The sequence below is a fragment of the Heptranchias perlo genome, chromosome 3, assembly GCF_035084215.1.
Source record: "Heptranchias perlo isolate sHepPer1 chromosome 3, sHepPer1.hap1, whole genome shotgun sequence".
Taxonomy (NCBI): domain Eukaryota; kingdom Metazoa; phylum Chordata; class Chondrichthyes; order Hexanchiformes; family Hexanchidae; genus Heptranchias; species Heptranchias perlo.
Genome location: NC_090327.1, coordinates 15,103,589 through 15,129,104, shown reverse-complemented (window position 1 = coordinate 15,129,104; position 25,516 = coordinate 15,103,589). Strand labels below are relative to the sequence as shown.

The window sequence follows — 25,516 nt, the reverse complement described above, 5'->3', positions numbered from 1 at the left end:
TTACTGCCATAATCAATGGAATTAGGTCAGCATATGGCCCGTTTTCTTTTAGTTATCTCTGCACAAATGGGAACCAGGGAAGTTGCATTTGGTATTTAGGCCATCAGAGAGCACAGCATCTTCAGAAACGTTTGGAACCTTTTAATCAAATTCTGCACATAGGCTCAAAGGGTCGGTACCTTGGACACATTTGACACTGAGCTAGAACTAATATAATCGTGTCAGATGAATATTATCTGGAAGGAGAGCTTAGTACAGAGTAGTCATCTTCTGTAGCCCAAAGACATGCATATTCATAAATAAAGAATCATATAACATAGAAGGAGGCCATTCAACCCATTGTGTCTCTGAAAGAGCTATCCAATTAGCCCCACACCCCTGCTCTTTCCCCGCAGCCCTGCAATTTTTTCCTTTTTAAATATATATCCAATTCCTTTTTGAAAGTTACTAGTGAATCTGAATCCAGCACTCTTTCAGGCAGTGCATTCCAGAATATAACAACTAGCTGCGTAGACAAATGTCTTCCTGGCTTTTTTGCCAATTATCTTAAATCTGTGTCCTCTGGTTACCAACCCCTCTGCCACTGGAAACAGTTTCACCTTATCTACTCGTTCATGATTTTGAACAGCTCATATATTCAAAAATATTCATTACCCATGTCACCTTTCATATTCCTTCAATGTTGGTGTTAATGAACTTCAGTGACTGGAAGTTGCAGGTCTGATTCAGCATCTTCAGAATCAGCCTTAGAGTTCTGGGCCCTCCAACTTAAAATGGAAACATTTGCTGGGCTATGGAAAAAGAGTGAGGCTCAGAGGAGCACTCCTGCTGCTCTTGGAATCACAAGGAAAGTAAAAAAAAAACATAGCTGTTTGGATCCTTTCTGGCCCTGGATCCTCTTCCTGCTATCTTCATCTGGTAGGAAAGGCACAACGGTTTCCCCACTCAGGCCACCTGTTAAAATTGCAATCGGGTCCAAGATGACATCATCGAGATACATTTGTAAAGAACGACCCCACTGGCTATGGGTGATGTTGCCACCTGCCCAGTAGAGCAGGTTAAAATCACAAACAGTGGGATCCTGGTGGCTTTCCGGCAGGTAAGTAACCTGGGCGATTTTAACTGCCCACCTGCCCGGGGTCCAGGTTGCCCCCTATGATTCAGTCTACTTGTTTTTCGTATTCATTTTTCAATATCCTATTCCGATGTAGTTGCATTGACCATAACTGAATGCAATACTCCAAGTGTGACCATTAGATATTCCTTTTAAATGTGTGAATTGGTCTATGTTCTGGCCACTATGTCTACAATTAAAATATACCATTTCAAACTATAGGACTTTCACCCAAACTCCACAGGGGCTTACTGTCTGCATTCTTTTCAAAAACAAAACGTTTTGTTTGGATAGAAAGAAATACTTGTGCTTATTTGTCATCTTATAGACATCCCAAAGAGCTTGAGACAAAATTAATAACTTTGAACATTTAAAAAGTACCTGGATGTGCACCTGAAGTGCAGTGACCTACAAGGCTATGGACCAAGTGCTGGAAAGTGGGATTAGGCTGGGTGGCTCATTTTTGGCCGGCCCGGACACGGTGGGCTGAATGGCCTCCTTCTGTGCCGTAAATTTTCTATGATTCTATGAAGTGCAATGACAGTTGTTTTGTAGGTAAACACGGCATCCATTTTGCAAAGCAAGGCCCCACAGACATCAATGAGATGAATAACCATTTAATCTGTTTTTGGTACTGTTGATTGAAGGAGGAACATTAACCTTGATGCTTTTCTTTGAATAATGCCCTGGGAGCTTTATAGTTATCCCAAAGCAGTGGAACATAAGAAATAGGAGCAGGAGTAGGCCATATGGCCCCTTGAGCCTGCTCCACCGTTCAATAAGATCGTGGCTAATCTTTGACCTCAACTCCACTTTCCCACCGTATCCCCATATCCCTCGCTTCCCTTAGAGTCCAAAAATCTATCGATCTCAGCCTTGAATATACTCAACGACTGAGCATCCATAGCCCTCTGGAGTAGGGAATTCCAAAGATTCACAACCCAGTGAATGAAGAAATTCCTCCTCATCTCAGTCCTAAATGTCCGACCCCTTATCCTGAGACTGTGACCCCGAGTTCTAGACTCTCCAGCCAGGGGAAACTTCCTCACAGCATCTACCCTGACAAGCCCTCTCAGAATCTTATATGTTTCAACGAGATCACCTCTCATTCTTCTAAACTCCAGAGAGTATAGGCCCTTTCTACTCAATTTCTCTTCATAGGACAACCCTCTCACTGACAGTAGGGCTTTTGGAACTGACAGTAGGGCTTTTGGAACTGACAGAAGGGCTTTTGGAACTGACCGTGGGGTTTTTGGTTTAACGTGTCAGCTGAAGGGCGGCACCACTAACAAGCAGCACACACTCAGTACTGCTCTAAGGTCTCATCCTAGGTTAACTGCTCAAATACTGGAGTGGGGCTTAAACCTCAGGCTCACAATGATTCAGGGAACTGATTTTCAGGGAGGCTTTTCTAAAATAATTTTAAGGATTGAATCAATTGACACCTGATAGCCATCCATGCTGTGTAAACATCAAAGTGGCAATAATTTATAAATAACAAATCAGATTTTCCCCAAACTGTTAATGGCCAGGCCTTATTTATTTCATAAATTATATATAGATATATATCAAATGTGCATTAAAATACTTCAAACCATTAAGTTGGAGAGGTATCGGTGATCGTCAATTTGATGAACCCTATTGGCTCCTGTAGTTCACCAACTTGGGGAGCTGCTATATTATTATCCCTCAGATACAGAAAAGACAAATCGACATTGTGTTATTAGATCTGCATTAGGTGTGAAACACACCCTGGCCAGGTGGATATTGACCACAAATAATAGGATAATTTGAGATGCGAAGCTTGGCTCTACACAAGATATGAGGCCAATGTTGCGATTCAGGATGTTTCAGTATCTTTCTCTTAGGCACAACGTAAAAGTTCACGTCCATAGGCAAGTCCTTTTCTTTCTTACACTCTGTACTTTGATGTACAATACATTTTAGTTTTATTCCCTTGGTTTATTAATTTCTCGTTTTTTGCCTTCCCACATCCTGATTTTTTTTTTCATTTTTTTTACAATCTCGTTCTGTTTAACCTATTTTAACCTTTCTACCTTCTTAATGAGCTTACTTTCCCTTCCAAGTTACTCACTCTACTTCCTCATGCTTCCCTCCCCCCACCTACCATATTAGTTTAAATAATATTTTAAACTCTCTCCCATAGACTCTAGTTCACCTCTGTGTACGTGTAGACTGTCCTGTAGTACAACTTATGTCTGCCCCAAAACTGGTCCCAATGAATCCGAGAATCAAATACCTTCCCTCCTACACCATGGGCCCGATAATAACACAGATTCTGAGGGGGGGGGGAGTGGGGGGCGATAGCGGGCGCGAAACCCAGAAGAAGTTTTGGCGCATTGGAATGTCCAATTTTAACTTGACTGCCTAATTATAATTTTACTCATACTGCGCACCCGCGTGACGCAATCTCATCTCGACTATTTAAAGGGCCAATCCAAAGATAGAATTTGGAGGAGTTAGGAGTTTATACAAAGAGAGGGAGAAGTTTTATCATGGATTCTGGACAGCCAAAGGTTGCGCCCCGTTTTAACAACGCGTCACTCGATGCACTGCCGGGTGCAGTGAGGAGCAGGAAGGAAATAATCTTCCCCAGCAACGGGAGGAAGAAACCTGCTGCTGTCACAAAGAAGGTGTGGTTAGAGGTGGCTGAAGAGGTCAGCAGCAGGAGCACTGTGGCCCGTACCTGGATCCAGTGCAGGAAGCGTTTTAATGATCTAATCAGGTCAGGAAAGGTTAGTACGGTTGCAGATTCACCTACATCCTGTGGTGTATAACACTTCACCCACACTGTATTGACAAGCCTACTCCATCACATCACTCCTCACTCCCACTTAAGTTTCAACAGCACCCATCGTTCACTTTCTGTGCACTTTCTCACCTCCCCATTTACCCATCCACCACTGCCACTCACCCCAACCCTTATGCAATGTGATGCAACTGCCTGATAGTCACCCTCACCGAATGCACTGCATCCATCCAGCGAACACATGCCTTACAGTCACTCATAGGTCTGTTCTTTCCCCCGTTGCAGGAGCAGAGAGCACAAAACAGAAAGGAGAGGGAGAGAACTGGAGGTGGCCAGCCATGATTGTGCAGCTGACATATGCGGAGGAAGAGGCAATGGAGATCAGTGGCATCTCTGTGTCCCTGACCATCGGAGATGGAGAGACTGGGACTTATCAGCTGCCTGGTGACAGAATTAAATATCCCTGACCCACATCTCATACAAGACTCAGTCATGTTGACTTGATTTCAGCAATGAGTGAAATATGACTAGCATAATTATGCTGAGCGACACCATTGCTACTTTGCCAGTACTAATTCATATCCGTTTCTTCTCTCCTCCAGGGCCTTCACGTATAGAGCAGCAGTCGCAGCAATCTGTTGACTTTCCTGAGAACGATTCCTCAGAGGACCTGATTCCTTCTGAGGGTGCACCGTCACAGGGTGTACTGCCAGGCACCAGCGCAAATACTCACACTTCAGTGGGTCCAGTAGACAGCTGGTTAGGTTTTCATCTGGTGATTCACAGTTCACAAGTGAGCACGAGCAGACACTGGTGGCAGGGGCAGCTGTGGAGAGTCCGTGTTGTGGGAGGGCGCCCCTACATAAGAACATAAGAAATAGGGGCAGGAGTAGGCCACACGGCCCCTCAAGCCTGCTCCTCCATTCAATAAGATGATGGCTGATCTTCTACCTCAACTCCACTTTCCCGCCCTATCCCCATATCCGTTGATTCTGCTCAGCTGGACACAGATGCTGAACCCCGAGGACCATCGATGAAAAGGAGAATCATAGAGGGACAGCAGCAAATTTGCGAGGTACCGGCACGCGTGCCACGCACACTCTCCACAATAGCGGAAAGGATGGAGGAGTCCAGCTTGAACATTTGTGGATTGATGTTGCAGGCTCTTGTGAGAATGTCAGTCATGGAGAAAGTGGCTGCCTTCGTGGAACGTCAAATGCGGCTAGCAAACCAGTCCATGCAGGCCATGACCACGGCCATGCAGACTTTGGATACCAGCATATCTGCCGCCTTATACAGGACGACAGATACATTATCCATGGCCTTACAAGGTGTCCCTAATCATAGAATCATAGAAACGTTACAGCATGGAAAGAGGCCATTCGGCCCATCGAGTCCGGGCTGGCTCTATGCAAGAGCAATCCAGCTAGTCCCACTCCCCTGCGCTATCCCCATAGCCCTGCAAATTTTTTCCTTTCAAGTATTTAACCAGTTCCCTTTTGAAGGCCACGATTGGATCTGCCTCCACCACCCCCTCGGGCAGTGCATTCCAGATCCTAACCACTCGCTGTGTAAAAAAGTTTTTCCTCATTTTCTTTTGCCAATCACCTTAAATCTTTGTCCTCTGGTCCTTGACCCTTCCGCCAATGGGAACAGTTTCTCTCTATCTACTCTGTCTAGACACTTCATAATTTTGAATACCTCTATCAAATCTCCACACAGCCATCTTTATTCCAAGGAGAACAACCCCAGCTTCTCCAGTCTATTCACGTAACTAAAGTCCCTCGTTCCTGGAATCATTCTAGTAAATCTGCACCAAGCTGCTCCCCAGAGTGATGCGCCGCTGGCCCAGGAGAGGGGTGATAGTGAAAGGGGACATGGAAGTGGGAACTCCACTCAAAGTGCTCCCATGTCTCACCGTTGCCCCCCACCCCCACCTTCAGCCAGTACCACGCATGCTGCCTCCTCTCCCGATGGCCGAGTCTGCCCCTGCCCAGGTGCAGGTGGAGCAGTCTTTGGCGGAGCCCTCACGGGCTCCAACACCCAGAGGTCGTAGGCCAAGAGCATCTCAGCAGTCAGAGCAGGGATTTGAGCAGCCTGACTCTACCTCTGCTGAAGCCACAGGGTTTGCACCATGTAGGAGCTGTAGACAGACCAAGAAAAATAAATTTTATTTCACCAAAGGTATGCACATGGGTGTTCGTGAAAATGTTATGTTATTAAGTTTCCTTTTGTTATTACCTCACATAAAATTTATTAATTTGCACCACCTCCCAGTGTTGCCCTTTCTTGCGTGCCGGGTATCAAATCGCCTTTTCAGATGCTTGGTGATGACTGTGAAGACATGAATTGACGGCACCAATTGTGGGCTGTGCAGTGGGTGGATGGGTGATCGGAGGACTGCCTTGTGTCAGCGTGGGGTGGGGGGGGGGATGTGATAGTTACTTTGGTCCAGTGTGAGTGACTAACTGAACCTTCGAGGTATTAGGGCATCCCTGGCATCCCGAGCAGCAATGCGAGCGGCTGGTCTGGGGTACGGTGCCCCATCTACATCTTCCTCCTCCTCGTCCTCCTCCTCTTCTTCATTGGAATCGTCATCAGATGATGATTAATGTGCGCCTTCCTCGTCCTCCACCTCTAATCCTCGCTGCTGCACAATGTTGTGCAGAACACAGCACACCACGATTCTCCTAGAGTCCCTCGCTGGCGAGTACTGAAGGGCGCCTCCAGACCTGTCTAGGCACCCGAAGTGCATTTTAAGCTTGCTTGAGGGCAAATCTGGTTGACATATGGCAGTCGTTGTACTGCTCTTGGGCTTCTTCACAGATGTCATCAACCAAGTTTGAAGGGAACAGCTTTTGTCTCCTAGCAGCCATCCCTTAAGTCTCATTCCAGGTACGAACGGTTGGGGATGTTGGACTGCCGCAGGATAAAAGCATCATGGCAGCTCCCAGGGTATCTGGCACAGACCTGCAAGAACCTCTTCCTGTGGTTACACACCAGCTGTACACTGATGGAATGAAATCCCTTGTGGTTGACGAATGCTCTTGGTTGATCTGGTGGTGCTCAGATTGCCACGTGTTTGCAGTCGATGGCACCCTGTACCTGTGGGAAGCCAGCCAGAGACACGAACCCAAGTGCCCGCTCATTCTGGCTATTGTCATCACAGGGGAAGTTTACATAACTCCCAGCCCTGGCGAACAATCCATCCGTCACCTGCCTTATGCATTTATGTACAGCCGACTGGGAGACCCTCGATATGTCTCCGGTGGCACCCTGGAAGGAACCAGAGGCAAAGAAATTGAGGGCTGTGGTGACTTTCACAGCGACTGGCAATGTGTGACCACCAGGTCCAGCAGGAAGCAACTTTTTTTGTAGTAGCCTGCAGATGACTGCGACCACCTGACATGTCAATCTGAGCCTCCGGAAGCACTGTTCCTCAGAGAGGTCAAGGAAGCTGAGCCTCTGTCTGTACACCCTGTTAGGTGGGTAGTGCCTCCTGCTATCTCAGCCCCTCTGATGATCTCCTCTCTGTTACTTCCTTCCCTGTTGATCCCACCTCTCTGTCGCCCATCTGCAGCTCCCACCACAGCATGACCATGCTGCCATGTATGGTGATTGTCTTCCTCGTCCGAAGTCCAACCTAAAGCAGCCATGGTGCCACCCACCCATCCTGGCACCACCCACCCATCCTGGCACCATCCACTCATCCTGGTGTTCTCTGTTTGATAACCTCCAAAATTCGCCAAACATCTGTCACACCAAGAACTCTCAGCAAACCATTTATCAGATGGTTCTGAGAAAGCAGTTGTGAGCACTGAGTCTTTATTCATATCGGGACCCCTGACCTTTAATCAGCCCCATGTAGTACCGCTCAATCTCGCCTTCGTTTCACTGCCGAGTTTCCCGAGTCCTGGGAAACCCATGTTGCAGGCATTAATTTCAAATTGCTGCCAAAATCTCATGAAAGTACCCTCATTAATATATTATAACGAGGCACCTGCCTCTCGAGAGCAAATTACTCAGCCGCACCCAATACGTCCTCCGTTAAAATTGGAAGTGAGCGAGTGGGTTGGGGTCAGCTTCCCATTTTTGAAGTTTTAACCATATAAATAGTAGAAGGATAGTCAAAGGAAGGGTGGGACCGATTAGGGACAAAAAGGGAGATCTTCTTTTGAACGCAGAAGTCATGGCTGAGGTCCTTTGACTACCATTTTACTATTTATAAAAGACTTTTGGGTTCCCTTTGATGTTAGCCACTAATCTATTCTCATACTCTCTCTTTGCCCCTCTTATGCCCTTTTTTAGATTACCTCTGTATTCAGCCTGGTTCTCTACTGTATTATGAACCTCACATTCGTCATGACTCCCCAAAGTCTTTCCACCATCTACAAGGCACAAGTCAGGAGTGTGATGGAATACTCTCCACTTGCCTGGATGAGTGCAGCTCCAACAACACTCAAGAAGCTCGACACCATTCAGGACAAAGCAGCCCGCTTGATTGGCACCCCATCCACCACCCTAAACATTCACTCCCTTCACCACCGGCGCACTGTGGCTGCAGTGTGTACCATCCACAGGATGCACTGCAGCAACTCGCCAAGGCTTCTTCGACAGCACCTCCCAAACCCGCGACCTGTACCACCTAGAAGGACAAGAGCAGCAGGTACATGGGAACAACACCACCTGCACGTTCCCCTCCAAGTCACACACCATCCCGACTTGGAAATATATCGCCGTTCCTTCATCGTCGCTGGGTCAAAATCCTGGAACTCCCTTCCTAACAGCACTGTGGGAGAACCTTCACCACACAGACTGCAGCAGTTCAAGAAGGCGGCTCACCACCACCTTCTCGAGGGCAATTAGGAATGGGCAATAAATGCTGGCCTCGCCAGCGACACCCACATCCCATGATCAAACAAAAAAAATAAGCCTCCTTTTTCTGTTTCATTTTAATCTCTATATCTTTAGTCATCCAGGGAGCTCTAGCTTTGGATGCCCTTCCTTTCCCCTCATTGGAATGTGTCTACTTTGTACCCGAACCAACTCCACCTTGAAGGCCTCCCATTGTTCAATTACTGTCTTGCCTACCAATTTTTGATTCCAATCCACCTGGGCAAGATCCCTTTTTAACTCATTGAAATTTGCCCTCCTCCAGTTAAGCATTTTCACGTTTGATTGTTCCCTGTCCTTTTCCATAACAATTCTAAACCTAATGATGTTATGATCACTGTTCCCCAAATGCTCCCCCACTATACTCCTCAGAACTAGATCCAGCTCTGTTTCCTTCCTGGTTGGGCTGGAAACACACTGTTCCAGAAAGTTCTTTTGAACACATTTCAGGAATTCCTTCCACTCTTTGCCCTTTACACTGTTACTGTCCCAGTCTATATTGGGATAATTGAAGTCCCCCATTATCACTACTCTATAGTTCTTGCATATTTGTGTTATTTGCCTGCAAATGTTCTCCTCTATCTCCTTCCCACTATTTGGTGGCCTCTAGTATACACCCAGTCGTGTAATAGATCCTCTATTGTTCCTTAATTCTAACCAAATAGATTCTGTCTTTAACCCCTCAACTACATCATCCGTTTCCAGTGCTATAATAGTTTCTTTGATCAATACTGCCACCCCTCCTTTCTTTCCTTCCTTACTTCTTACTAGTTGTGTCTGAAGCACGACAGTTAAATATTTTGAAGCTTGTTTGCAAAGTTCATAGAACCATAGAATGATACAGCACAGAAGGAGGCCATTCAGCCCATTGTGCCTGTGCCAGCTCTTTGAAAGAGCTATCCAATTAGTACCATTCTCCTTTCCCCGTAGCCCTGCAAATTTTTCGGCTTAAGTTAACATAAAAAGGTATGGAACAAGAGAAAGGTGCAGTCCTTCCATCACGCCCATTCCTCACATACCATGTACAGTTGACCCGATGTCCAGACTCAATTTCTTTAACCTCTTGAACGAAGGCTCTACAAAATTCTTGCCTGCTCTCCAAAGGTAAATGGGTGAAACTCTGGAATATCTCCCCTAACAGACATTAGTTATCTTCGGTCTAAAAACAGAAAATGTCGGAAACACTCAGCAGGTCAGGCAGCATCTGTGGAGAGAGAAACCGAGTTAAGGTTTCAGGTCGATTACTTATCATCAGAACATTCATTAGTTACCTTTGGTTGTTCTCTGTGATGTTACATTTCCATGGCTCCAATAGCTGTATAGAATATTTCCCCTTCTGTCTATATTTAACTTTATAAACTTCAGTCCCATTATTAATCAGATATTTTTTTTAAAAAGTTAATCAACTCAACATTAAGGGCTTTTGCTGTGAGCGTGTTCCATGTATCCACTACTCTGTGGAAAAGTTTCTTCTGGTTTCTCGTGTTGCTTCAGGCCTTTAAGGTTTGTACTGGTGCCCTTGAGGTCTGTTTTTAGCTGCGTGAGTAATACAGGAAACTTCACCAACAAAAATTGCATTTATACATTTACCACCCTGAATATTACTAATTCAGGGGATTACCCCCTCCCACCAACTTCCCCTTTTAGTGTTCGATATGACAAAAAAAGCGACTTGCAGGGACTTTCAAGTGCAATTTGCTCCTGTAGTGCAATACCTAGCTTGATGGGAGGGGTTTTCCCTTTACATGTGTGTGTGTGTATATATATATATATATATATAAAAACACTAAAATAATGAGGCTACAAATAAATTGGAAGAGACATATACCCCTGTCGCGATATTTAAAAAAATTAGTTGAGACTGGCCTTCCAGTGATGCCCTTGATGGCTTGTCCTTTTAATGTATATGTAATTTTTTTGAGAAAGGGGGCAACTAAAGACCATTGAAACCCAAGCGGGGGCGGGAGCGGGGGGGATTGAATTCCTGAAGTGGGTGTAGAGAAAGTGAGAGAGGGGAGGGCGAAGGGGAATTGATGAGTTGCTGAGGAAGGTCGGGGCTGGGTTGCTGTGGGCTGTGAGTTTGGAGGATTTACGGTAAGGTGGACCACTGGCCACTGGGATCAGGTGATTAACGAGTCTGGGACGCCGTATCTGGGTTGTGCACAATGGAAAATCGGGAATTTTAAACCGTTCCTTCCGTCTCTTTTTCTTTTCCTCCTATATATATATATTTTTTTAATATCAAGAAAATAATATCTCCAGCTGCAATTCACATCACCAGGTGGAGAGGGGGGATTGCTAAGCGTGAGGATGAGGTGCTGATTGAAGCGGTCTGTTCGCGGCCCTGTGGGGGTATTTGCTTCTTGCAACATGGGTATGTGCTACAGTCTGCGACCGCGGCTGTTCAGCGAGCCCATCGCGTCCGTCTCCAACACCAGCCCGGACTCGGAGCTGCCGCCGCCGCCACCACCGCCGCCGCAGCAGCAGCACCAGGGGGACACGGGAGGGAGAGCGAGGAGCGACGGGCACGGCAGGGACACGGAGAGGCTCCGCGATGGGCAGCCGCAGCAGAACGGGGGAGATCGCGACCGGCTCCAGCTGCCTCTGCTCCCCCCTCCATCACAGCAACAGCAGCAGCAGCAGCAGCAGCACAGCAAGAAACCCCCCGAGAAACAGAACAAGAACTGGGACAAGCTCCGGGCAGAGGAAAAAGAAGCGGAGAGAGAGGCGAAGAAAGTCAGCAAATACATCGACAAGATCTTGAAGGAGCAGAAACGCGAATACAAGCAAACCCACCGACTGCTTCTGCTGGGTAAGGTCAATGCATGTCATCCCCCACCCTTTTCCCCTGTCTCTTTTTTTTTGTTGTTGGAAGAGTGGCTGATTTAAAGGGACAACCCCCTTCCAAAAAGGAATGCATTTCCATTAAATGGTGTGCACGACCCAATTCGGACTTGCAACATGTCTTTTTTTCTTACAAAAAATAATATAAATTCTGTTTTGATGCTACATTTTCAATTTGCATTTTCTACAGATTCGTCATTTTATTGAAGTTTCAGGCAGATATTTCCAACTTTCACCTAAGAATTTGTATCGGGCATAGAATATTAAAATGCCATCAAATTAACACTGTACAAGCTGAAAACGGCAAATGCTGGAAATCTGAAACAAAAAAAACTGCTGAAAATGCACAGTATGTGGAAAAGACAAGTTAAAATTTTAGGTATTTTAGAACTTAGGAAGTGTAACGTCTCAAACTTGTCTTTTCTCATTCCACATGCTGATTGACCTGTTGTGGGTTTCCAACATTTGTTATTTTTATTTTAATTTCACAACATTTTCTAACGTTCATAGTTTGAACCAAGGGCTGGTTTTCTCCTGCAAAATTAAAACAGCCATATTTGAAATTCCTTGTTCCTGTGGATTGTGCTGTATTATAATAGGTACAGCACAAAAGGAGGCCATTTGGCCCATCGTGCCTGTGCCGGCTCTTTGAAACAGCTGTCCAATTAGTCCCACTCCCTTGTTCTTTCCCCATAGCCCTGTAAATTTTTTCCCTTCAACTATTTATCCAATCCCCTTTTGAAAGTTACTACTAATTCTGCTTCCCTCACCCTTTCGGGCAGTGCATTCCAGGTCATTACAACTCACTGCATTAAAAAATGTTTCCTCATGTCGTCTCTGGCTCTTTTGCCGATCACCTTAAATCTGTGTCCTCTGGTTATTGACCTTTCTGCCACTGGAAACAATTTCTCCCTATTTACTCTGTCAAAAAGGTTCATGATTTTGAACACTTCTATCAAATCTCACCTTAACCTCCTCTGTTCTAAGGAAAACAACCCCAGCTCCTGCAGTCTCTCCACATAACTGAAGTCCCTCATCCCTGGTACCGTTCTAGTAAATCTTTCTGAACCCTCTCTAAGGCCTTGACATCCTTCCTAAAGTGTGGTGCCCAGAATTGAACACAATACTCCAGCTGAAGCCTAACCAGTGTTTTCTAAAGGTATAGCATAACTTACTTGCTTTTGTACTTAAAGCCTCTATTAATAAAGCCCAGGATCCCAAATGTTTTTTTAACAGGTTTCTCAACTTGTCCTGCTACCTTCAAAGATTTGTGTACATGCACCCCCAGGTCTCTCTGTTCCTGCATCCCCTTTAAAATTGTACCATTTAGTTTATATTGCTTCTCCTCATTCTTCTTACCAAAATGCATCACCTCACACCTTTCATTAAATTTCATCTGTCATGTGTCTGCCCATTTCACCAGTCTGTCTATGTCCTCCTGAAGTCTGTTACTATCTTCCACGTTGTTTACTACATTTTCGAATTTTGTGTCATCTACAAACTTTGAAATTATATCCAAGTCCAGGTCATGAATATATATCAAAAAGAGCAATGGTCCTAATTTCGACCCCGAGGAACACCATTGTAAACTTCCCTCCAATCTGAAAAACGATCATTCACCATTACTTTTTGCTTTCTGTCCCCGAGCCAATTTTGTATCCACGCCTCCACTGTCCCTTTAATCTCATGGGCTTTAATTTTACTAATAAAGTGCCACATAATAGACTTATCAAATGCCTTTTGAAAGTCCATATACGCAACATCAACCGCACTACCCTCATCGACCCTATCTCTTACTTCATCAAAGAACTCAATTAAGTAATAAAAAAAAAGGAGGGGGTTGCAATATTGGTTAAAGAAACAATTACAGCTGTGAGGAGGGATGATATGTTAGAAGGATCATCAAATGAGGCCATATGGGTTGAGCTAAAAAAGGGGCAGTCACACAACTGGGAGTGTACTATAGACCCCCAGTCAGAGGGAGATTAAAGAGCAAATATGTAGGCAAATTTCTGAGCAGTGCAAAAACAATAGGGCAGTAATAGTAGGGGATTTCAACCACCCTAATATTAACTGGGATACAAACAGTATGAAGGGTATAGAGGGCACAAAATTCTAAATTGCATTCAGGAGAACTTTTTTAGCTAGTACGTAGCAAGCCCAAGGAGACGAGAGGCAGTTTTGGATTTAGTTTTAGGAAATGAAGCTGGGCAGGTGGAAGGAGTATCAGTGGGAGAGCATTTTGGTGGTAGTGATCATAACTCAGTTAGATTTAGCAAAGTTATGGAAAAGGACAAATATAGAACAGGAGTAAAAGTTCTCAATTGGGGAAAGGCCAATTTTACTAAGCTTAGAAGTGATTTAGCAAAAATGGACTGGAAACAGCTACTTGAAGGTAAATCAGTGTCAGAGCAGTGGGAGGCATTCAAGGGGGGAAATTCAAAGGGTTCAGAGTAAACATGTTCCCAAAAAGAAAAAGGGTGGGACTGCCAAATCCAGAGCCCCCTGGATGTCAAGGAGCATACAGGGTAAGATAAGGCAGAAAAAGGAAAGCTTACGACAGACAACGAGAACTCAGTACTACAGAAAGCCTAGAGGAGAATAGAAAGTGCAGGGGTGAAATTAAAAGGAAATTAGGAAAGCAAAGGGAGGGCATGAAAAAATATTGGCAAGTAAAATCAAGGAAAATGTATTTATAAATACATTAAAAGCAAGAGGATAACTAAGGAAAGAGTAGGGCCTATTAGAGACCAAAAAGGTAACCTATATGTGGAGGCACAAGATGTTGGTCTGGTTCTTAATATTTTGCGTCTGCCTTCACAAAAGAGGGGGATGATGCAGACATTGTAGTTAAGGAGGAGGAGTGTGACATATTGGATGGGATAAACATAGTGAGAGAGGCAGTATTAAGGGGTTTAGCATCTTTGAAAGTAGATAAATCACCAGGCCCGGATGAAATGTATCCCAGGCTGTAAAAAGAAGCAAGGGAGGAAATAGCGGAGGCTCTGATCATCATTTTCCAATCCTCCCTGGATACAGGCATGGTGCCGAAGGATTGGAGGACTGCTAACGTTGCACAGTTGTTTAAAAAGGGAGAGCGGGATAGAAAGGGAGATAGACCGAGTAATTACAGGCCAGTCAGTCTAACCTCGGTGGTGGGCAAATTATTGGAATCAATTCTAAGGGACAGGATAAATCGTTATTTAGAAAGGCACGGATTAATCAAGGACAGTCAGCATGGATTTGTTAAGGGAAGGTCGTGTCTGACTAATTTGATTGAATTTTTTGAGGCGGTAACAAGGAGGGTCGATGAAGGTAGTGCATTTGATGTAGACTACATGGATTTTAGCACATGGCAGACTGGTCAAAAAAGTACAAGCGCATGGGATTCAAGGGAAAGTGGCAAATTGGGTCCAAAATTGGCTCAGTGGCAGGAAGCAAAGGGTAATGGTCGACGGGTGTTTTTGTGACTGAGAGGCGGTTTCCAGTGGGGTTCCGCAAGGCTCTACTAGGCCCCTTGCTTTTTGTGGTATATATTAATGATTTGGAATTAAATGTAGGATCATGATCAAGAAGTTTGTAGCTGATACAAAAATTGGTCGTGTGGTTGATAGTGAGGAGGAAAGCTGTAGACTGCAGGAAGATATCAATGGACTGGTCAGGTGGGCAGAAAAGTGGCACAAGGAATTCAATCCGGACAAGTGGGCTTTGGTGGCTCTCTCTCGCTCTGTGTGGGTGTGTGATAAAAAGATAATGCATTTGGGGAGGGCAAACAAGGCAAGGGAGTACACAATAAATGGGAGGATACTGAGAGGTGTAGAGGAAGTGAGGGAGCTTGGAGTGCATGTCCACAGATCCCTGAAGATAGCAGGACAGGTAGATAAGGTGGTTAAGAAGGCCCATACGGGATGCTTTCCTTTATTAGCCGAGGCATAGAATATAAGAGCAGGAAGGTTATGCAAGAAATATATAAAACACTAGTTAGGCCACAGAATGAGCACTTTGCACAATTCTGGTCACCACATTACAGGAAGGATGTGATTGCACTAGAGAGGGTACAGAGGAGATTTACAAGGGTGTTACCAGGACTGGAAAATTCAAAGATTTGGATAGGCTGGGGTTGTTTTCTTTGGAACAGTGGAGGCTGAGGGGTGATTTAATTGAGGTGTATAAATTGTGAGGGGCCTAGATAGAGAGGATAGGATGGATCTATTTCCCATAGCAGAGAGGTCAATAACCAGGGGGCATAGATTTAAAGTAATTGGTCGAAGGATTAGAGGGGAGCTGAGGAGAAATTTTTTCACCCAGAGGGTGGTGGGGGTCTGGAACTCACTGCCTGAAAGGGTGGTAGAGGCAGAAACCCTCATCGCATTTAAAAAGTTCTTGAATATGCATTTGAAGTGCTGTAACCTACAAGGCTATGGACCAAGTGCTGGAAAGTGGGATTAGGCTGGGTGGCTCATTTTCGGCCGGCATGGACATGATGGGCCAAATGGCCTTTTTCTGTGCCGTAAATTTTCTATGATTCTAAGTTAGTCAAACACTATTTTCCTTTAACAAATCCACGTTGACTTTAATTTATTAGCCCATACTTTTCCAAGTGCCGGATTATTATCTCTCAAAGTTTACCACCGCCGATGTTTGTCTGGTCTGTAATTGCCGGGTTTATCCCACTCCCCTTTTTTTGAACAGGGGTGTAACATTTGCAGTCCTCCAGTCCTCCAGCACCTTCCCCATTTCCGAGGAGGATTAGAAGATTGTGGCCAGAGCCTCTACAATTTCCATCCTTAGTTCCCTCAGTAAGCTAGGATGCATCCCATCTGGACTGGGTGACTTTTCTACTTTGAGTACTGCCAATCTCTTAAGTACCTCCTCTTTATCTATTTTTATCGCATCCAATGTCGCTACTACCTCCTCTCTTGCTGCTACAATGGCAGCATCCTCTTCTCTAGTGAAGACTGATGTGAAGTATTCATTTAGTACCTCAGCCATGCCCTCTGCCACCACAAGATCATCTTTTTTGATCCTAATTATTCCCTCGCTTGCTTTGACTACCCTTTTTACTATTTATATGTTTATAAAATACTTTTGGGTTCCCTTTTATGTTAGCCGCTAATCTATTCTCATATTCTCTCTTTGCCCTTCTTATTCCCTTTTTTAATCTCCTCTGTACTTTCTGTATTCAGCCTGTTTCTCTACTGTATTATGAACCTTACATTCGTCATAAGCCTCCTTTTACTGTTTCATTTTAATCTCTATATCTTTAATCATCCATGGAGCTCTAGCTTTGGATGCCCTTCCTTTCCCCTCGTAGGGATCTGTCTACTCTGTACCCAAACCAACTTCTTGAAGGCCTCCCATTGTTCAATTACTGTTTTGCCTACCAATTTTTGATTCCAATCCACCTGGGCAAGATCCCTTTTTAACTCAATGAAATTTGCCCTCCTTCGGCCAAGCATTTCCACTTTTGATTGTTCCATGTCCTTTTCCATAACTATTCTAAACCTAATGATATTATGATCACTGTACCCCATTTGCTGCCCCACTTCATTCCCCAGAACTGGATCCAGCTCTGTTTCCTTCCTGGTTGGGCTGGAAACACACTGTTCCAGAAAGTTCTCTTGAACACATTTCAGGAATTCCTCCCCCTCTTTGCCCTTTACACTGTTGTTATCCCAGTCTATATTGGGATAATTGAAGTCCCCCATTATCACTACTCTATAGCTCGTGCATCCTTCTGTAATTTGCCTGCAAATTTGCTCCTCTATCTCCTTCCCACTATTTGGTGACCTACAGTATATACCTGGTAGCGTAATAGCTCCTCTATTGTTCCTTAATTCTAACCAAATAGATTCTGTCTTTGACCTCTCAGCTACATCATCCCCTTCCACTGCTATAATAGTTTCTTTGATCAATACTGCCACTCCCCTCCTTTCTTTCCTTTCCTATCTTTCCTGAATACTTGTAGCCAGGAATATTAAGTACCCAATCCTCCTCTTCTTTGAGCTAGGTCTCTGTTATTGCCACTATATCATAGTCCTATGTGGCAACTTGAGCCTGTAGCTCACCAGTCTTATTTACCACTCTATGTGCGTTTTCGCACATGCACTCTAAACTCATCTTAGACTGCCTTGCATTTGACCCCCTGTCTGATCCCTCCTATTTCTGAACGATTCTTTACTCTAGTGCTATTTGTCTCTCCCAGTCCTCTGTGCACCTTGTTTCTCCTCTCTAATGTTTCATCCTGGTGCCCACCCCCCCTGCCAAATTAGTTTCTTAAAGTTTTCGTAAAGGTTTATTCAGTTTTCCGCTTAACAGTAAAATAGATATAAACCAGATGTTTCTATTCAAATTTATTTTGTTTTTAAATAAACAAATACACCAGATATTTAAATGAAGTTTCTGCATGCGCTTTTAATTGAAACTGATCAGCCCAAGTCATTCAAGAGCAAATGCAAGATGAAAAAAAGGCCCCTTTTTTCCTTCTAGAATACCAACCTTACAGCCTTTCTATTACTGCATTTCTCCATTTAAGTAATCAGTGTCCCAGTCTCACCTACTATTCTTGGCAATGTATTCCAGCTGTTGATTTGTGTAAATAAATATTTCCTGATGTAAACCCTAAACTTGCCATTCTCATGGAATGGATGAACTAAATCACAGGGTAATTAGAGAGACAGGGAGGAGATTACAACATGGAAACAATAGTAGAGGCGGATACAATTTTGTCTTTTAAAAAGCATTTGGACAGTTACATGGGTAAGATGGGTATAGAGGGATATGGGCCAAGTGCAGGCAATTGGGACTAGCTTAGTGGTATAAACTGGGCGACATGGACATGTTGGGCCGAAGGGCCTGTTTCCATGTTGTAAACTTCTATGATTCTATGATTATGCCCTCTTGTTCTGAATTTCCTCACCAGATGAAATAGTTTCATCGTGTCTACCCTATGGAGTCCTTGAATCATTTTAAATACCTCGATGAGATCACCTCTCAACCTTTTCACTTCAAGGGAATCCAAAACCAACTTTATGCAATCTATCCTCACGCTATAATCCTTTAAGCCCTGGTAAAATTCTGGTGAATCTGCGCTGTACCCCTTCCAAGGCCAATATATCCTTCCTGAAGTTTGGTGCCCAAAACTGCATGCTCTATTCCAGATGGAGTCTGACCAAGGCTCTGTACAATTGAAGCATCACTTTTGAATTCCAATCCCTTGAGATAAAGGCCAACGTTCCCATTAGTCTTTTTGATTACTTTTTGTACCTGTTAAATAGCTATTAGTGATTTGTGTACATGGGCACCTAAATCTCTTTGCTCCTGCACAGCTCCTAGTCTCACCATTAAGAAAATATTCCGATTTATCATTCAGATCCATCATGGATGACCTCACACTTCCCCACATCGAACACCATCTGCCATAATTTTGCCATCACCTTCCTGCTCCTGTCCACACAACCGACTGTGCCTCCTAACTTAGTGTGATATACAACTTTCCATTGCTTCATCCATCATTGATGTATATGGTGAAAAGCTGAGGCCCCAGTACAGATCCCTGGGGAACATCATTTATCACACCCTGTCAATCAGAGAACTCTCTGTTTCCCAAACAATAACCAACACATGTCACAAAGTTACCTTTAATTCTGTGAACTTTCATTTTTGCTAATAATCTCCTCTGTGGAACCTTATCCCTTAAGGGTCCCAACAGATTGGAAAATAGTGAATGTAACTCCTCTATTCATAGAAACATAGAAAATAGGAGCAGTATTAGGCCATTCAGTCCTTCGAGCCTGCTCCGCCATTCAATATAATCATGGCTGATCCTCTATCTCAATACCATATTCCTGCTCTCTCCCCATACCCCTTGACGCCTTTTGTGTCTAGAAGTCTATCTAGCTCCTTCTTAAATTTATTCAGTGACTTCGCCTCCACAGTGGTAGAGAATTCCACAGGTTCACCACCCTCTGAGTGAAGAAATTTCTCCTCATCTCAGTCCTAAATGTCCTACCCCGTATCCTGAGACTGTGACCCCTCGTTCTGGAGCCCCCAGCCAGGGGAAACATCCTCCCTGCATCCAGTCTGTCTAGCCCTGTCAGAATTTTATGTTTCAGTGAGATCCCCTCTCATTCTTCTAAATTCAAGTGCATACAGGTCGAGTCGACCCAATCTTTCCTCATACGACAGTCCTGCCATCCCAGGAATCAGTCTGGTGAACCTTCGCTGCACTCCCTCTATGGCAAGTAGGTAAGGAGACCAAAACTGCACATAATACTCCAGGTGTGGTCTCACCAAGGCCCTGTATAACTGCAGTAAGACATCCTTGCTCCTGTACTCAAATCCTCTTGCAGTGAAGGCCAATGTACCATTTGCCTTCCTGACTGCTTGCTGCACCTGCATGGTTGCATTCAAGAAAGGAGGGAGACAGAAAGCAGGAAACTACAGACCAGTTAGCTTAACATCTGTCATAGGGAAAATGCTAGAATCTATTATTAAGGAGGTTGTAGCAGGGCACTTAGAAAATCTCAATGCAATCAGGCTGAGTCAACACGGCTTTGTGAAAGGGAAATCGTGTTTGACTAATTTATTAGAGTTCTTTGAGGAAGTAACAAGCAATGTGGATAAAGGGGATCCTGTGAATTTGTTACTTGGATTTCCAGAAGGCTTTTGACAAGGTGCCACATCAAAGGCTACTACACAAAATATGAGCTCATGGTGTAAGAGGTCATATATTAGCATGGATAAAGGATTGGTTAGCTAATAGGAAACAGAGTAGGCATAAATAGGTAATTTTAAGGTTGGCAAGATGTAACGAGTGGAGTGCCACAGGGATCAATGCTTGGGCCTCAACTATTTACAATCTATATCAATGACTTGGATGAAGGGACCGAATGTATGGTTGCTAAATTTGCTGATGACACAAAGGTAGGTTGGAAAGTAAGTTGTGAAGAGGACATAAGGAGTCTGCAAAGGGATATAGATAGGTTAAGTGAGTGGGCAAAAATTTGGCAGATGGAGTGTAATGTCGGAAAATGTGAACTTTCCATTTTGGCAGGAGGAATAGAAAAGCAGTATATTATTTAATTGAGAGAGATTTGCAGAACTCTGAGGTACAGAGGGATCTGGGTGTCGTAGTACGTGAATCACAAAAAGTTAGTATGCAGGTACAGCAAGTGTTTAGGAAGGCAAATGGAATGTTGTCATTTATTGCAAGGGGAATGGAATATAAAAGTAGAGATGTTTTGCTACAGTTGTACAGGGCATTGGTGAGACCACATCTAGAGTACTGTGTGCAGTTTTGGTCTCCTTATTTAAGAAAGGACATAATTGCTTAGAGACGGTTCAGTGAAGGTTCACTCGACTGATTCCTGAGATGAGGGGGTTATTTTATGAGGAAATGTTGGACAAGTTGGGCCTGTATACACTGGCATTTAGAAGAATGAGAGGTGATTTTATTGAATCATATAAGATCCTGAGGGGATTGAAGGGATAGATGCTGAGGGGATGTTTCCCTTTGTGGGAAAGACTAGAACTAGGGGCCATAGTTTAAAAATAAGGGGTCTCCCATTTAAGACGGAGATGAGGAGAAATTTTTTCTGCGAGGGTCGTGAGTCTGTGGAACTCCCTTCGCCAGAGAGCGGTGGAGGCAGGGTCATTGAATATTTTTAAGGCTGAGTTAGATAGATTCCTGATTAACAAGGGAGTCAAAGGTTATAGTCGGTAGACTGGACAGTAGGGTTGAGGTCACAATCAGATCAACCATGATCTTATCAAATGGCAGAGCAGGCTTGACTGACTGAATGGCCTACTCCTGCTCCTAATTCGTATGCTTGTTTGTATCAAATGCCTTCTTGAAGTCCATATCGACAACATCCATAGACACTCTCTTATCCACCATGCTGGTAATCTCCTCAGAAAATTCAATTAGATTAGTCAGAATCATAGAAAATTATGGCCTATCTTGTCCGTGCCGGCTGAAAAAGAGCTATCCAGCTTAATCCCACTTTCCAGCACATGGTCTGTAGGCTACAGCACTTCAAGTGCACATCCAAGTACTTTTTAAATGTGATGAGGGTTTCTGCCTCTACCACCCTTTCAGGCAGTGAGTTCCAGACCCCCACCACCCTCTGGGTGAAAAAAATTCTCCTCAGCTCCCCTCTAATCCTTCTACCAATTACTTTAAATCTATGCCCCCTGGTCACTGACCCCTCTGCTAAGGGAAATAAGTCCACACCATCCACTCTATCTAGTCCCGTCATAATTTTATATACCTCAATTAAATCTCCCCTCAATCTCCTTTGTTCCAAAGAAAACAACCCCATTCCATCCAATCTTTTCTCATAGCTAAAATTCTCCAGCCCTGGCAACATCTTCGTAAATCTCCTCTGCACCCTCTCTAGTGCAATCACATCCTTCCTGTAATGTGGTGACCAGAACTGTACGCCGTGCTCAAGCTGCAGCCTAACCAATGTTTTATACAGTTCTAGCATAACCTCCCTGCTCTTATATTCTGTGCCTCGGCTAATAAAGGAAAGTATCCCGTATGCCTTAACCACCTTATCTACCTGTCCTGCTACCTTCAGGGATCTGTGGACATGCACCCCAAGGTCCCTCTGTTCCTCTACACCTCTCAGTATCCTCCCATTTATTGTGTACTCCCTTGCCTTGTTCGCCCTCCCCAAATGCATAACCTCACACTTCTCCAGATTGAACTCCATTTGCCACTTTTCTGCCCACCTGACCAGTCCATTGATATCTTCCTGCAGTCTACAGCTTTCCTCCTGACTATCAACCACACGGCCAATTTTTGTATCATCTGCAAACTTCTTGAACAAGCCCCCCACATTCAAGTCCAAATCATTACTTGACCTATCCTTCACAAATCCATGCAGACTCTTTTTGATCAACTGATACTTGTCCAAGTGCTCAGTCACTCTCTGATAGATTCCAGTAACTTCCTCACAACTGATGTTAAACTCACAGGTCTGTAGTTATCTGGTTCCTCTGTCCCTTGAAGTACTGCACACAGTTTTTACTGCCATTTAGGTTCCAAAGACAGTGCGTGGGAGAGCATGCGACTGAACCCTGGCATTAGAGATATGAGAAATGACTAAATAAAAGGCTTCTGAACTCCAAAAAGTATGTAAGATACTTAGCACTATAGAGAAAATAAACCCAGAGTAATACTTTCAGATTGCTAGGTCAAAGGGGTACAGGGTTACAGTTTGAAGAACAAGTTTAGGGCATATGCCAGGAAATATATTTAATACAGAGGGTGATCAACAGTTAGAATGGGTTGCCATACAAGCTGGGTGAGGCTAGTACACTAGATTTGGTTAAGAAACGAGTAGAAGTTGTAATGGAGAGGTGGACGGATAAGATCAAACAGACTGAAGGGCATTTGTCATCCAGGGCATTTTCCATGATTGAGATTCCTGTCTTCACCTTTCTAGTGTGGGGCATGGTTTGCCAGGTCAACTCTGGTTACAAAACCATTGTGTTATTTCAATGCTTTATTGTAATAATTTGTGCAATAAATTAAGTGTATCTTTAATCTAATTTTGAAGTTTGTTTAAATGATTGGGGGGAAGGGAGGGAGAGAAATCGTTTTCACAGTGAACTGCATTTTGCTGATAGCAAACTCACTCATGATATTCTAGTCCAGCTAAAATTTATGGTTGTGTATATGCATGCATACAATAAACATAGATGTTTCATTTTTAATTCAGAACTTTAAATTCCTAATGTATAGTCAAGAACATTGAGCAATGAAACGGTAGTTACGGAAAAGGTTTATGATGTGTATAATGAGGAGGAGATGGAAAGAGCCTACGTAATCAATATGACTATGTTTCAATATTAATGTTCTAATTCCATGCCACTGTTTGATCACAAGTGTCCTTATAAAGGACATTGCCTCAGTTTAGAAACAACAAGCCTGCACACCGATCGTCAGATTTGCAAGTGTTTAATGGAAGTGCTACATTTCTGTGTAGTTTATACAGTGAGTGTGATGATGGGTTTCTAAAGCCACTACTGTTACCTTTAATTGAATAATGTTGATGCCTCTGATAAAGGGGACAAAATACAAACAAAACCTAGTGATGGAAAAATTTTTACAGGGCTATGGGAAAAGAGCAGGGAAATGGGACCATTTGGATAGCTCTTTCCAAAGAGCTGGCACAGACACAATGGGCCGAATGGCCTCCTCCTGTGCTGTACCTACTATGATACTATGGTCAACTCAAACTACTTCTGCATTGACTAGTTCTCTTTGTTGAAGCGGAAGTTTATTTTCTCCATTTTTCCGTTCCTGTGCAGAATGGTGGGTTATCGTATGAACTGTTGGGCTGTTCGGACAATCTTGTTTTTCAATATAATATAATGGCGATTGCTCTTATACATTGATCAGGCCACAAGGCAGATTGCATAAACTAGATTGTTGGTCAGGTGTGTAACTACCTATGATTTATTGTTGGCATTCTAGAACCATGGTTCCCAGATTTCAAAGAAAAAAAAACTACCTTTTTAAATCTCTGATCTCAGGTTTGAATTGTGATGGTACCAAGGGGGTTCAGCAGATAACTACTATTATATCACCCACCCTATTGCCACTCCAATACCTCTTGCATTGCTCTAGAATGGGAACCTTGACTTTAGCAGAAGGTATTTCTTATGCTCTTATGTTCTTATGTCAACCCCATATTTATGCTGATCAGACCCAGCTGTACCTCTCCACCTCCTGTCTTAACCCTTTTACAGTCTCTGTGTTGTCAGATTGTTTGTTCAACATCAAGGCATGGATGAGATGCACTTTTATCCAGCTAAATTTTGGGAAGGTCGATGCCATGGTCTTTAGTCCCCTGCACAAACTCTGCACCCCTGCCACTAACTCCATCCTTTTCTCCAGCCACTGACTTAAGCTGAACCAGACTTTTCAGAACCTCAGTGACCTATTTGATCCTGATCTGAGGTTCCAACCCCATATCCTCTCCATGGATGTTAGGGAACTTGGGGAAATAAATAGTGATGTCTTGAGGAGTGTACATATTACAGAGAGGGAGGTGCTGGAAGTCTTAACGCGCATCAAGGTAGATAAATCTCCGGGACCTGATGAAATGTATCCCAGGACGTTATGGGAGGTTAGGGAGGAAATTGCGGGTCCCTTAGCAGAGATATTTGAATCATCAACAGCTACAGGTGAGGTGCCTGAAGATTGGAGGGTAGCAAATGTTGTGTCTTTGTTTAAGAAGGGTGGCAGGGAAAAGCCTGGGAACTACAGACCGGTGAGCCTGACATCTGTAGTGGGTAAGTTGTTAGAGGGTATTCTGAGGGACAGGATCTACAGGCATTTGGAGAGGCAGGGACTAATTAGGAACAGTCAGCATGGTTTTGTGAGAGGAAAATCATGTCTCACGAATTTGATTGAGTTTTTTGAAGGGGTAACCAAGAAGATAGATGAGGGCTGTGCAGTAGACGTGGTCTACATGGACTTCAGCAAAGCCTTTGACAAGGTACCGCATGGTAGGTTGTTACATAAGGTTAAATCTCATGGGATCCAAGGTGAGGTAGCCAATTGGATACAAAATTGGCTTGATGACAGAAGACAGAGGGTGGTTGTAGAGGGTTGTTTTTCAAATTGGAGGCCTGTGACCAGCGGTGTGCCTCAGGGATCGGTGCTGGGTCCGCTGTTATTTGTTATTTATATTAATGATTTGGATGAGAATTTAGGAGGCATGGTTAGTAAGTTTGCAGATGACACCAAGATTGGTGGCATTGTGGACAGTGAAGAAGGTTATCTAGGATTGCAACGGGATCTTGATAAATTGGGCCAGTGGGCCGATGAATGGCAGATGGAGTTTAATTTAGATAAATGTGAGGTGATGCATTTTGGT

The 25,516-nt window shown here is 44.0% G+C and overlaps 1 protein-coding gene across 1 annotated transcript in view; it reads left to right on the top strand.

Moving 5' to 3' along the window:
* Positions 1 to 10,886: 10,886 nt before the first annotated feature.
* Positions 10,887 to 25,516, top strand: part of LOC137310509 (guanine nucleotide-binding protein G(s) subunit alpha-like) — a 325,567-nt gene continuing 310,937 nt past the window's right edge. Inside the window, exon 1 of the mRNA XM_067978271.1 lies at positions 10,887 to 11,589. Coding sequence (XP_067834372.1) covers positions 11,148 to 11,589 — 442 coding nt within the window. The 5' untranslated portion in view covers positions 10,887 to 11,147. The remainder of the gene's footprint in view (positions 11,590 to 25,516) is intronic.